We start from the raw sequence: 14,337 nt of genomic DNA, 5'->3' as shown, positions 1-14,337 counted from the left end.
TTCTTATAGCCTTTAGCCGTATCCTTATCCTACTCCTCTTCTGTTCCTCTGGTGATGTAGAGGTTAACCCAGGCCCTGTAGCCCCCAGTTCCACTCCTATTCCCCAGGTGCTATCATTGGTTGACTTATGTAACTGTAAAAGCCTTGGTTTCATGCATGTTAACATCAGAAGCCTCCTCCCTAAGTTTGTTTAATTCACTGCTTTAGCACACTCCGCCAAGCCTGATGTCCTAGCCATGTCTGAATCCTGGCTTAGGAAGGCCACCAAAAATTCAGAAATGTCCATCCCCAACTACAACATTTTCCACCAAGATAGAACTGCCAAAGGGGGTGGAGTTGCAATCTACTACAGAGATCCGTCATGCTATCCAGGTCTGTGCCCAAACAGTTTGAGCTTCTACTTTTAAAAGTCCACCTTTCCAGAAATAAGTATCTCACTGTTTCCGCTTGTTATAGAGCCCCCTCAGGCCCCAGCTGTGCCCTGGACACCATATGTGAATTAATTGCCCCCATTTATCTTCAGAGTTTGTACTGTTAGGTGACCTAAACTGGGATATGCTTAACACCCCGGCCGTCCTACAATCTAAAATAGGTTCCCTCAATCTCACACAAATTATCAAGGAACATACCAGGTACAACCCTAACTCCATAAACACGGGCACCCTAATAGATATCATCCTGACAAACCTGCCCTCTAAATACACCTCTGCTGTCTTCAACCAGGATCTCAGTGATCACTGCCTCATTGCCTGTGTCCGTAATGGGTCTGCGGTCAAACGACCACCCCTCATCACTGTCAAACGCTCCCTAAAACACTCCAGCATGCAGGCCTGGCCTGGGTATCCTGGAAGGATATTGACCTGATTCCGTCAGTAGAGGATGCCTGGTTATTCTTTAAAAGTGCTTTCCTCACCATCTTAAATAAGCATGCCCCGTTCAAAAAATGTAGAACTAAGAACAGATATAGCCCTTGGTTCACTTCAGACTTGACTGCCCTAGACCAGCACAAAAAAATCCTGTGGCGTACTGCATTAGCATCGAATAGCCCCCGCGATATGCAACTTTTCAGGGAAGTTAGGAACCAATATACACAGGCAAAGGCTAGCTTTTTCAAACAGACATTTGCATCCTGTAGCACAAACTCCAAAAAGTTCTGGGACACTGTAAAGTCAAATGGAGAATAAGAGGACCTCCTCCCAGCTGCCCACTTCACTGAGGCTAGGAAACACTGTCACCACCGATAAATGTACAATAATTGAGAATTTCAACTTCAATAAGCATTTTTCTATGGCTGGCCATGCTTTCCACCTGGCTACCCCTACCCCGATCAACAGCCCTCCACTCCCCACAGCAACTCGCCGAAGCCTCCCTCATTTCTCCTTCACCAAATCCAGATAGCTGATGTTCTGAAAGAGCTGCAAAATCTGGACCCCTACAAATCAGCTTGGCTAGACAATCTGGACCCTCTCTTTCTAAAATTATCTGCCGCAATTGTTGGAACCCTTATTACTAGCCTGTTCAACCTCTCTTTCTTATCATCTGAGATCCCTAAAGATTGGAAAGCTGCCGTGGTCATCCACCTCTTCAAAGGTGGGAGACACTCTAGACCCAAACTGTTAAAGACCTATATCTATCCTGACCTGCCTTTCTAAAGTCTTCTGAAGCCAAATTAACAAACAGATCCCCGACCATTTTGAATCCCACCGTACCTTCTCCGCTATGCAATCTGGTTTCCGAGCTGGTCATGGGTGCACCTCAGCCAAGCGAAAGTCCTAAACGATGTCATAACCGCCATCGATAAAAGACAATACTGTGCAGCTGTCTTCATCGACCTGGCCAAGGCTTACGACTCTGTCAATCACCGCATTCTTATCGACAGACTCAACAGCCTTGGTTTCTCAAATGACTGCCTCGCCTGGTTCACCAACTACTTCTCAGATAGAGTTCAGTGTGTCAAATCGGAGGGCCTGTTGACCGGACCTTTGGCAGTCTCTATGGGGGTGCCACAGGGTTCAATTCTAGGGCCGACTCTTTTCTCTGTATACATCAATGATGTCGCTCTTGTTGCTGGCGATTCTCTGAACCACCTCTATGCAGATGACACCATTCTGTATACTTCTGGCCCTTTTGTGGACACTGTGTTAACAAACCTCCAGATGAGCTTCAATTCCATACAACACTCCTTCCGTGGCCTCCAACAGCTCTTAAATGCAAGTAAAATTAAATGCATGCTCTTCAACCGATCGCTGACCACACCTGCCCGCTCGTCCAGCATCACTCCTCTGGACGGTTCTGACTTAGAATATGTGGACCACAACAAATACCTAGGTGTCTGGTTAGACTGTAAACTCTCCTTCCAGAGTCCAAAATTAAATCTAGAATCGGCTTACTATTTCGCAACAAAGCATCCTTCACTCATGCTGCCAAATATACCCTCGTAAAACTGACTATCCTACCGATCCTTGACTTCGGCGATGTCATTTCAAAATAGCATCCAACACTCTAATCAGCAAATTGGATGTTGTCTATCACAGTGCCATTCGTTTTCTCACCAAAGCCCCATATACTACCCACCACTGCGACCTGTATGCTCTCATTGGCTGGCCCTCGCTTCATATTCGGCGCCAAACCCACCGGCACCAGGTCATCTATAAGTCTTTGCTAGGTAAAGCCCCGCCTTATCTCAGCTCACTGGTCACCATACCAGAACCCACCAGCAGCCAGCAGGTATATTTCATTGGTCATCCCCCAAGGCCGCCTTTCCTTCCAGTTCTCTGCTGCCAATGACTGGAACGAATTGCAAAAATCACTGAAGCTGGAGTCTTATATCTCCCTCACTAACTTTAAGCATCAGCTGTTAGAGCAGCTTACCGATCATTGCACCTGTACACAGCCCATCTGTAAATATCCCATCCAACTACCTCATCCCCATATTGTTATTTATGTTTTTGCTTCTTTGCACCCCAGTATCTCTACTTCCACATTCATCTTCTGCACATCTATTTATTGCCTTACCTCCCTAATCTTACTACATTTGCACACATTATATAGATTTTTCTATTGTGTTATTGACTTTGTTTATCCCATGTGTAAATCTGTGTTGTTTGTGTCGCACTGCTTTGCTTCATATTGGCCAGGTCGCATTTGTAAATGAGAACTTGTTCTCAACTGGCCTACCTGGTTAAATAAAAGTGAGAAAAAAAGTATCTCTCTATACCTGGCCTTTGTACAGTGCTGAGTTGTCACAGGCATTTCTCCTGTCTCTGTATAACCTTAAATATCAGTGGCATGCATCTGACTTAAAGGTAATGCTGCAATCAGTTTGCATGTTAAATATGCTAATGGAGAAGTTGTCATTTGGATTTTTTGCACTGTAGTAAAGTTGATTTAGGTTGGAGAACCTGGATATTTGAGGTAAATCATTGATGTGTCTTCTGCTTTCTGTAGTAGAGTAAATGTGCTTCTATTTGCAGTCACATGACTCACTTGAATTTATAATGTTCTTTGTCAACATATGTTATAATGACAAGTCCAACATGGGTTGATTTGTGTGTTTTTTAGTTGGGTGGTAGGTGTCATCACGATCTAACAAGCTGTGAGTTTCACATGGTTGGTGGTGCGGCAGTTTGCCATATAAGTACCTAACAGGAAGTACTTGTGTAAGTGAAATGCTGTTTCTCCTAAGAGGAAAGAGTGGGTGACATAAACTTCTTGTAAAAAGAGCCCCAACACTTTCATGCTATACAATGTGTAACATGAATTGAGATATTAATAGATTTACTGGAGATCTTGTTCGACATCCTGGAGTTGCAATTTGGAGATGCACAAAGGCACACACACACACACACACACACAGAGTGTCCAGTGGAGAGAGTGGAGTAGAGCGACCCCTCAAGGTTAAGGACTGACTCTTAATTGTTGCCTAGACTTACTCTCTCTCTGTTAATAATCCTATCACTACAAGGTTGTAGACAGACACAGTAACACACGGCTGTAGACTGTAGAGGATAATAGGTTCTATCACCTGTGGTGGTAGAGGGCCATACATAACGAACCACAGGGACATAGTGGTTCCAGTGGAGTCACTGAGACTGAGCTCGGGAGAGTGATGGTTGATGCTTCGCACTGTGTGCTTTCCTCTCCTTTTCTTACTGACAGGATTCAAGACACACAGTGTCTGCCATCAAAGAAAATGAAAAATGTGTAATCCCGTTGTATGTCAAATACCGATGATGTTTTCTGCCTTTTGCTGACTCCCTGATGGTCACTTGTTCTCAGTGAGACTTTTCCCCCCCTCTTCTCCCCAGAGGCACTTTGACCCATCTGAGACGTAGCAGTTGAGTGAGAAGCCTGGCTTTCTTTTTTTTTCTGTATTCCATTTTTTTTTTAAAGCTCAGTCTGGCTGGCTGACTGGCTGTTAGCATTTAAAAATAGCAGCAGGAATTACCAGGTGCTGGTTTATCAGTGAAATGCTGTAGATTTAGAGTCAAAACAAGAGAGAGAGGATATGTTTTGTTGTGCAGCAACTGGACCATCAGCCACCATGTCTTTTAGTTTACTATCTCAGAGTTCTATTTAGTTATGAATGGAGATGATTCTCTGTGTGAGTGGGGGGTCAGTCAGCAAATTTACAGTAAATAGGGCCAGTATTGTAACACCTTGTCTCTGCATCTGTTTCGTAAAGTAGTAAAGTAAGGGACAGATGTTTCAGCTCCCTGACTGACTGACTGATACTCTCCGTTCTCATTCTCTGTTGGCTTTGAACAGGAAATCATTTTTTCTAATCCAGCTGCCTTGACTTCCTAATTTACTGTGAATTGATTTCCTCTGTAGCAATCACTGGGAGGACAGCTTGGAATATCACAAACAGAAAAGGACATGATCTCCTCGTATAGGAACTGGAAGCCAAAGAGCTGTAAAACAGATATGGACCTGGGGGCACTTCCTTCCCCCTCCAAGTCTCCTAGGTGCTTCTATCCAAATTATTTCTCAGGTACAAATGTCTGGTTCCTGGACATGTTTTACACAATTAACAGTATGAAAGTAAACTCTCTATGTGCCTACTCTCAGCTCTAGCATATAGTACATTGACATTCCAACACACAAACCCAACCAAGGCTGGAGGGACTCTTAGTTGTGAAGGACCACATCCAGCTGGGTGGAGGCCCTTCTTTGGACACTGTGTTAACAAACCTCCAAACGAGCTTCAATGCCATACAACACTCCTTTGTGGCCTCCAACTGCTCTTAAATGCTAGTAAAAGGAAATGCATGATCTTCAACCGATCGCTGCCCGCACCCGTCCGCCTGACTTGCATCACTACTCTGGACGGTTCTGAATATGTGGACAACTATAAATACCTTGGTGTCTGGTTAGACTGTAAACTCTCCTTCTCCAATCAAACGTTAAATCTAGAATTGGCTTCCTATTTCGCAACAAAGCCTCCTTCACTCATGCTGCCAAGCATACCCTCGTAAAATCCTACCGATCCTTGACTTTGGCGATGTAATTTAGAAAATAGCCTCCAACCCTCTACTCAGCAAATTGGATGCAGTCTGTCACAGTGCCATGTTTTGTCACCAAAGCCCCATATACTACCCACCACTGCGACCTGTACGCTCTCGTTGGCTGGCCCTCGCTTCATATTCGTCGCCAAACCCACCGGCTCCAGGTCATCTATAAGTCTTTGCTAGGTAGGTAAATCTCTGCCTTATCTCAGCTCACTGGTCACCATAGCAACACCCACCCGTAGCACGCGCTCCAGCAGGTATATTTCAACTGGCCTACCTGGTTATATAAAGGTGAAATAAAAAAATAATGACAAAAAATATTATTGCGTTTTCCTGTAATTGCAATTGGTCTTTGCTTGTCTCTGTAAATATTTGTGTCTTTTTTTCTCAGACCACTTCCATTTCTTCTGTGGTCTGTGTATAATACATCTAGTCAGAATGGCACTGGGCTGAGTGTCTGTGCGTGAGAATGATTTGGGTGAAGTAGCCGATGTCTTTTTCATCTTTAGGAGTAATAAAGATGAAACATGAGGGTTGCGGTCTGGACGGTCTGGCGGTCTTTGAAGGGAAGGCCAAGGTAAAGATGAGACAACTGAGGCTTGTACTTGACTAAAGCATAGGGCTGCTACTGCTTGTGTTTGTGTGCGTACGTGTGGAAGTGTGTGTGTGTGGCCCTGTGTCTGTGCTGCAGATAACCATCTGGGTTGGTCAGCCTTTGCTAACTGGACTGATACCAGTAATATCTCTCAATGTGTCTATTCTGTCAGACAGTAATGTATTTTCTTGACTAACAGAGGATAATATTGTACTGTTTGAGATTAGATGGAGGTCTTTTCGGGGCCGTTAAGTGAGTTCACCTTGGTTGACCTATGATGCATCGTCATCACGCTATATTTCACCTCCATAACCAGTGCTTCCTATTGTCGGAGTCCTGCAGTCAAATGACCAAATCACCCTCTAGTGGCCTCATGGTTGGAATGTTGTTCGTATTTTTCATAATTTCATAATTAATAAACATTATTGGGGGAAAAAAATGGGTGTTTCTATGTCAAACTGTTTTGTTATGTTTCAGTTTTCTGTGATGTATATAAAGTGTAATATTGTGACGCAAACTCAATATTTAATACATTTCAACTCTTTATCTGACATGGTACAGGTGTCTTCTTTGTTTAAGCCCATAACCATGTGTGTGAGGTGTATACTTTTATTTCAAAGTAGATTTGTTTAAGACTACCAAGAAACTCTGTGACCCTAATTTAGCCCACTGCAGTAAAAGGCTAATAGTTGCTCTTGATCAACGTGGTCTCAGGACAATTCGTATTATTTTGTATGTAAATCTGTGACACTCCATTTACTATATGTTACTTTATGTTAGGTTATATTATGAATGGAATAGCTGTCATACAATATCATGCGAATTAGTGGACATATAGTATCGTACGTCTTACCTGGTCGTACAATACCATACAAATTGGATGACACAACTTATTATACATCTTCGAGGATGTATAGTATTATACATCTTTCTCTGAGACCAGGTGGCTTGTTGCGCCATAACAACAAGGACTTGATGGAAAGACCTCTAGTCTTGTAGATATTTGAGCATTATTAACTTATGGCTCCTGGACTGGTTAATTGAACCTAAAGAATGTGAAGGTACAGTCACTGTACATTTGACATCCTTAATATGTAATGTTTTGAGCTCACATATGATAGGCGTCGTATGTGTGTCGTGTGTGTTGAACAGACCAACAACGTAGGTTCCCTTGGTGTCACTTCTGTCTTACCCCCCCGACTGACACATGGGTCATGTGTCACAGGTGAAGAACCAGGATGTAGCTTGTTTCACGCCACATTGACCATTTGGCTGATGTATTGCCCTTTCTGTCCTTCGCTCTCTTTTTCTCTTTCCTCCTCCAGTCTATCCTGTTAAATTGGAGTCATGAGACTGTCTGCCAGGGTAGTGTTGTGGTCAGGAGAAAGGAAAGGTACTTAGGTGGTGGACTGACAGGTGGTGGACTGACAGGTGGTGGACTGACAGGTGGTGGACTGACACAGTGCGGCTGCAGTACGTGCACAACAGAGCACAGCAGGCCTGAGTCAGCGCAGCGAGCCTGAAATAGGTTACGGGGCAGTGTAGGTTATGGTGGTCACATGTCTGTTTGTCTGTATTTTTGCAGCCTTCCTCCAACACCACGTCCGCCAGGCACTAAAAACAGGACCTTGACTGATTCTAGACGAGTTTGGGATGTTGTTGGATTCAGTTGTTGTGTGTCTGTTTGGGGGAGAAGGGGGCAGTGGGAGGACGACTGGTGAAATCATCAGGCTGCCATTTGTAGGGAGAGAGAGGAGGAGTTAGAGAGCAGAAACAAAGAGGGAGACTTGAGGGAGAGTGTGAGATGGTGGAAGGAGATCCAGACAGAAATCAAGATAATATGTGAATGTTTTGATTGCAGCCTCTGGACAGCAACAGCATGTGGTGTCCAGATGTTCTGCTTGTTCCTGTTCCAACCAGAGGAAAGAGTTGTCTCTCTAATCAATCATGGTCTGACCCTCTGCTCCTCTTCTCCTAACCCTATCGCCTCAGCAGGCTCCTCCTAACCATATCGCCTCAGCAGGCTCCTCCTAACCCATACCCCTCAGCAGGCTCCTCCTAACCCATACCCATCAGCAGGCTCCTCCTAACCCTATCGCCTCAGCAGGCTCCTCCTAACCCATACCCCTCAGCAGGCTCCTCCTAACCCTATCGCATCAGCAGGCTCCTCCTAACCCATACCCCTCAGCAGGCTCCTCCTAACCTTATCGCCTCAGCAGGCTCCTCCTAACCCTATCGCCTCAGCAGGCTCCTCCTAACCCTATCGCCTCAGCAGGCTCCTCCTAACCCATACCCCTCAGCAGGCTCCTCCTAACCCTATCGCCTCAGCAGGCTCCTCCTAACCCTATCGCCTCAGCAGGCTCCTCCTAACCCATACCTCTCAGCCCCTCAGTTGTCTCTGGGTATACGTGGGGCAGGACAGCTTGATATGAACCATTAGCCTACTAACTGTTGTTTGACAAGATAGACAATATTTGTGGGACAGTGGCTGTCAGTGTCGTTGATGACACAGGACGATTTTTATTTCTCATGAGCATGGCCTTATTTCTATCACAGCATATTGGATGACTGTCATGTATATTCCATTCACCCAGTTCAATGTAAGAGCGATAGGTTTAGTCTAGTACATGATACTTGAATTTTCCCTATACCCGTCATGAAGGTTGCTACAACCTAGCCTATGAATGAAGGTTTACAACGTAGGTGCACACAGGTCGAGAGAAAATGTTGAGGTGACAGACAGTGACACATGGACAGACAGCGACACATTCAATACAGCGTTGCACACTCTTGCCTGCATCTAGCTGATAGGGTGTAATCATTAGTCCAACAGTTGCAAATTAGAATTTTTATTGGACCAATTCTGGTATATTTATCCCCGTTTCCGTTTAAGAAACGTTTTTCAACAGAATCGGCGAAATGAATACACCCCTGATCATGCGTAACACGGTTCACATTCACTGATCAAGTGGCGCTCCCAAGTGTCGCAGTCGTCTGAGACACTGCATCTCAGTGCAAGAGGCATCACCGCAGTACCTGGTTCGAAACCAGGCTGCATCATATCCGGTTGTGATTGGGTGTCCTATAGGGTGGTGCACAATTGGCCCAACGTCATCCGGGGTTGGCCGGGGTAGCCGTCATTGTAAATAATAATTTGTTCTTAACTGACTTGCCAAGTTAAATAAAGGTTAAATTAAAAAAGAACAGCCACGTTGTATTCCTTCTCACATCTATGCGCTCACCTTTGTTGCTTGTGGATGTCAATGCACAACACATCAGCTGTATGTGACCAGGCCAAGAAATCTTTCCATATCATAACACATCGTTGTCACCATATTAGCTAAAGTAACATAGCTAATATAACTAATGCGTTAGTAACCTTGCTACAATCATGCAGTAATGTTACAGTGTACAGTCAGTAAGCAATTACACCGGCGGTGGCAATAAATTAGTAAAACCTAAAGCTTACCTTGACTTGGAAGAGTTCCAGTGTTGGGGAGTCATAGCCAGCTAGCTAACATAGCATCCCTCTGTTTGAGTAGGCTAAACTAGCTAGCTAGTTTAGTGAAACTGAAAGTGGAAGAAATGATGAAATCTCGCTCTCTCTTGCTTCTCCTAAATTTTGGAAGAAATTAAGTTGTTCAAAACTGTTCAACTATTGTCTGTCTCTCTCTTTGATTCAACCACTCTCCACATTTTATGCCCTGCAGTGCTAGCTAGCTGTATATTGTGCTTTCAGTACTAGATTAATTTTCTGATCCTTTGATTGGGTCGACAACATGTCAGTTCATGCTGAAAGAGCTGTGATAGGTTGGAAGGGGGTGAAGTCTATGGAAGGGGGTGAAAGCCATGTGCCTCCCAGGTTTTATATTGAAGTCAATGTACCCAGAGGAGGACGGAAGCTAGCTGTCCTCCGGCTACACCGTGGTGCTACCCTACAAGAATGCTGTTGAGGCTACTGTAGACCTTCATTGCAAAATAGTATGTTTTAATCAGTTATTTGGTGACGTTATTATTTTTAGTATAGTTGTATCTAAAAAGGATAACTTAAAAAAAAATGTTTCACCATTTTCTTAAAAAAATATTTTTTCACAAACTCCCATCCTCCTTTAAAAATTCATAATGAAGTTAATATGTATGCTATCCACTATGATTTTTGAAATGACATTGGGGTTAAAATAAGAGGCTTCGGAAGAGCATAGAGGTGCTAAGGTTTGCGGGAGCTCTCCACCAGTGAACAGCATCATGAAATGCTTTGGTGATCAGATTTTGTCAATGTTGTGGTCCTTTTGAAAAAAAGACGACTTCCTCAGTAGCAAGCAAGGTTGTACTCACTTCCTCTTTCTCTTTCTCTCTCCCTCTCTCTCAGGTTTGGGGTGCTCCTCTTCATAATATCCTGCTATTACATGGTAGCAAAGACCTAAAGACGAGGTAAGCAGTGTGACCTTCTCCTTTCAGTTTTTTACACTGTAGATCTCTCATTGGGTCAACGGTCAATGGGCACTGTATCTGCGATCCGGAGTTGTGTGTCAGTTAATGTCGTTATAAGTGGGTGGCTCACAAAAGAGTCTCAAGATTCACTTCAATGATAAAGTGTGAATGCTGAAGAAGAAAAAAGCAAAAGGGAGCAACTTTCACTTCCCCTCAGATCTCATTGTGCCGCTGTGTTTGGCTGTTGTGGTAAGTACTAGACCGAGGGGAATTATCTTAACCCTCTGGTGGAGTTGACAACTAAGGTGCTAATGGTGGGAACCCGGGCGCCTGGTAAGGTCACAGAGGCCGATGAATTCTGTCAGTCTGTTTGTCTGTCAGTAACCCACCGCTAGACAGAGTTTGCTTACTGGCAACTCCCAGCAACCACAGACACAGATACAGAGCAGCTCCTATAATGATTGGTGTGTGTGTGTGTGTGTGTGTGTGTGTGTGTGTGTGTGTGTGTGTGTGTGTGTGTGTGTGTGTGTGTGTGTGTGTGTGTGTGTGTGTGTGTGTGTGTGTGTGTGTGTGTGTGTGTGTGTACAGTAGTGTGTCATTGTGTGGTTTATGTGTCGGGGTGTGTGGTTGCGGGCATGGGGTGGTACAGACTGGCAGTCCTAGACTAGTATAGAGCAGGTCAGGATAGACTGGTACAGCACTGTAGAACATTCTCACAGCTCTTCCTGTATGGTTCCTCTTCGTAGTCTGCTCATAGCCACCTGCTGATGACTGACGGAGATGACTGACGGAGGTCATTCTGTTACATTTAAATCCACCTCCTAGCTTATGCCACTCCAGCTCAGAACGCATTTAAACCATCTGTCATGCTCTCACAATCGTGTTTTCTTTGTTTAGCAACCTTACAGGTGTAGGATCTTAATTTGACCTTTATTGTTACAGCAAAATAATCCTGCAGCAACAGGATTTGAATGTTTAGTCCATAATGTTGCTTGATCGGTGGTTAGGCTATCAGCTGGCCAAAAGTAGGTTGCATGAAAAGTGCAATACTGTTAATATAACCGTTTATAATCGTAAATCACAAAGCTCATCTGCATTTCAACATTTCCAACAAAGGAGTGATCACATTTAGGGGATACTGATTTAATACTTAGACACTGAAAGCAGTTAAAAGGCTTGTCGTTGTAGTGAATGGTGGGTGATGAATCCGTAAGTGGATTGGGGGATGGATGAGTGAAAAAGGTTAAAGATTGAAGTTGAGAGGAGGGCATGCCAGGGTATGGCAACCAATGGGATGTGGATTTTGAGTGTGAGCGTAAGCTGATTATATTAGCGTCATGCCCAGAGGCACCCACCAGGTCACAGAGTTACTGTGTTCTGTCCACCTGGTGCTCTCTCTCTCTCTCTCTCTCTCTCTCTCTCTCTCTCTCTCTCTCTCTCTCTCTCATTGCTCAGATGAAGGTCATGTTCTATACTGTACCATGTCATTCGTTTAAAAATAACCATTTATTGTTCCTCACCAAGTCTTCCCCTACCACTTTCTGTTGTGTTTCTTTCTGTCCGTCTCCTGGTCGTACAAATGTAGGATCTTAATTTGACCAGTATTTTTGCAGCAAAATAAGTCTGCGTCAACAGGATTTGAACGTTTAGTCCACAATATTGCTTGATCAGTGGTTAGGCTATTACCTGGCCTAAATAAGGTTACATGAAAAGTGCAATACTGTTAATATAACCATGTGTTAGTGCAGGTTTTTGAATTTATGTAAATCCTGAAGCTCAAATTCTCAGCAACAAAATAGTGATTAAATTAAGATCCTACACCTGTATGTAGAAATGTATTGAGGAGCTTATGGACACTATATAAAGAGCTTTCATTTCCCTTCTACATTGTGTCCTTGTATACAAAGACATACAGAGACGGAGACATTAGTGACACTCTCTCTCTCAGAGCTAAGGGACCTGTTTTGTCTATTGTTGACCTTACAGACCTTAGTCAAATAAATATGTCTGATATGTTCCAATATATGAGCTTCACATAATTAAGGCTACTTGGTCTTGTACAATTGAACCAATGACATAATGCAAACCCCAAGTGAAGGAAGTCTGCTGACTTTGTTCCAAGCGAAGAAGGTATTTGACATGTGTATTTGACCCAGATCTGCTCCCTCATGCAGCTGTTGACTCAACATGGAGCAGAACGTTCAGACCCTCAGCTCCTCCAGAGCGAAACAAACTGCCCAACTACAGCTGTCAAACAAAACCAGTCCAACCGCTCTGTGGCCGTGTCAGTCGGATACGGCCACAGCTTCTTTCACTTTTAGTCAACTCCAACTGATGTTCTCCTCCCTTGATTGAAAACCTGTACATTTTCCATGTCACTTCAAATCTGCTCACCCTACTCTCACATTATTCTCTATTCACTCTCTCTTCAAATCTGCTCCACCCCCATCCCCCTTCTTTTCCCCCCCTCTCTCTCTCTCTCTCTCTCTCTCTCTCTCTCTCTCTCTCTCTCTCTCTCTCTCTCTCTCTCTCTCTCTCCCCCTCTTGCCTCTGCCCAGGGTGTGTAAGATGGCAGTGTGGATCCAGGCCCAGCAGCTCCAGGGGGATGCGCTGCACCAGATGCAGTCTCTCTATGGACAGCACTTCCCCATTGAGGTGCGCCATTACCTGTCCCAGTGGCTCGAGGGCCAACTCTGGTGAGTGCAGCACAAAGCACACCACTCTACCTGACAGAAAGACATGCCTCACCCAGTAACCTTCACATTTGGTTCAATCACAGTCACAGTAGTAGCAGGGACCATCGAGGTGTTGTAACCTGAGAGCAATGTTCAGTAGCAAGTGTGTAAAGTCACTGTCCCAGTGTATGTGCTTGAGTGAAGGTGGTGTGTGTTAGGGAATGCATAGGCGATTAATGTCTGCTCTGTTCTGCGTGTATGTACATACAGCATATCTCTAAACATTCTATATGTCTCTGTGCCAGGGATGTGATCGATCTGGAGAACCCCCAGGAGGAGTTTAAGGCCAAGCGTCTGCTGGACAGCCTGATCCAGGAGCTGCAGAACAAGGCTGAGCATCAGGTGGGAGAGGACGGCTTCCTGCTCAAGATCAAACTGGGACACTACGCCAGCCAGCTCAAGGTGAGACAGATTGAACCAGTAGACGAATCTCCACACAAAGCTAACTAGAGAAAGGTGAGACAGGTGGGCAGTACCAGTATGAAGGTGAGAGATACCGAGCACAGAGCCAGTGACCTCACAAAAAAAACTCCACACCTAACTAGCTAGCTGGACAGTTTTAATAAAGCCAGTATGAACCCAATAAACTCACAAGGATATGATAACCTTACAGCCAACTATACCAGCTGAATCGTGGTGATTATTATTTCAATTATACTGATACCAAACTCAGCTAAATGTTAGTTATCACAGCCTCATTGGCAACAGTCCCATATCCATAAACCCCAACCCAAAGTACTTAGAAATAAAACAGTGTGTGAGAACAGTCTGCTCTGGTCAGTGTGTCTATATGAATAAAAACAAAAGGTGGACAACACTGGGCTACGGTAACCAGGCAGTGTTCCCTTTTATGATCGAGTGCTTCACTCACCGATCTCAGTGTGTTTGTCTTCACCCTTATGGACAGGGTTCAGGGGAACAAGCTGTCTCTTATCACCTTCCACAGTGGGAGTAGGAGGCATCTTGTCAACACAACCCTCTGTAGGCCTACAATGCGGGACTTTCAACCCCGCATGGTGCCTTGGTGTGTGGATGCATACGTGCGTGAGAGAGGGATTTAGATCCG

General features: G+C 44.5%; 1 protein-coding gene across 2 annotated transcripts in view; it reads left to right on the top strand.

The window, feature by feature from the left end:
- LOC139364717 (signal transducer and activator of transcription 5B-like) overlaps positions 1–14,337 on the top strand; it is a 97,374-nt gene that overhangs the window by 56,556 nt on the left and 26,481 nt on the right. For both annotated transcript variants that reach the window (XM_071101709.1, XM_071101708.1), the window contains exons 2-4: positions 10,475–10,536; positions 13,095–13,232; positions 13,517–13,673. In XM_071101709.1, the coding sequence (XP_070957810.1) occupies positions 13,105–13,232; positions 13,517–13,673 (285 nt within the window). In that variant the 5' untranslated portion in view covers positions 10,475–10,536; positions 13,095–13,104. The remainder of the gene's footprint in view (positions 1–10,474; positions 10,537–13,094; positions 13,233–13,516; positions 13,674–14,337) is intronic.

The sequence above is a fragment of the Oncorhynchus clarkii genome, chromosome 13 (genome assembly GCF_045791955.1).
Source record: "Oncorhynchus clarkii lewisi isolate Uvic-CL-2024 chromosome 13, UVic_Ocla_1.0, whole genome shotgun sequence".
NCBI classification, from domain to species: domain Eukaryota; kingdom Metazoa; phylum Chordata; class Actinopteri; order Salmoniformes; family Salmonidae; genus Oncorhynchus; species Oncorhynchus clarkii.
Note: the sequence above shows the minus strand (reverse complement) of the source record. Positions and strands in the feature narration are given on the sequence as shown.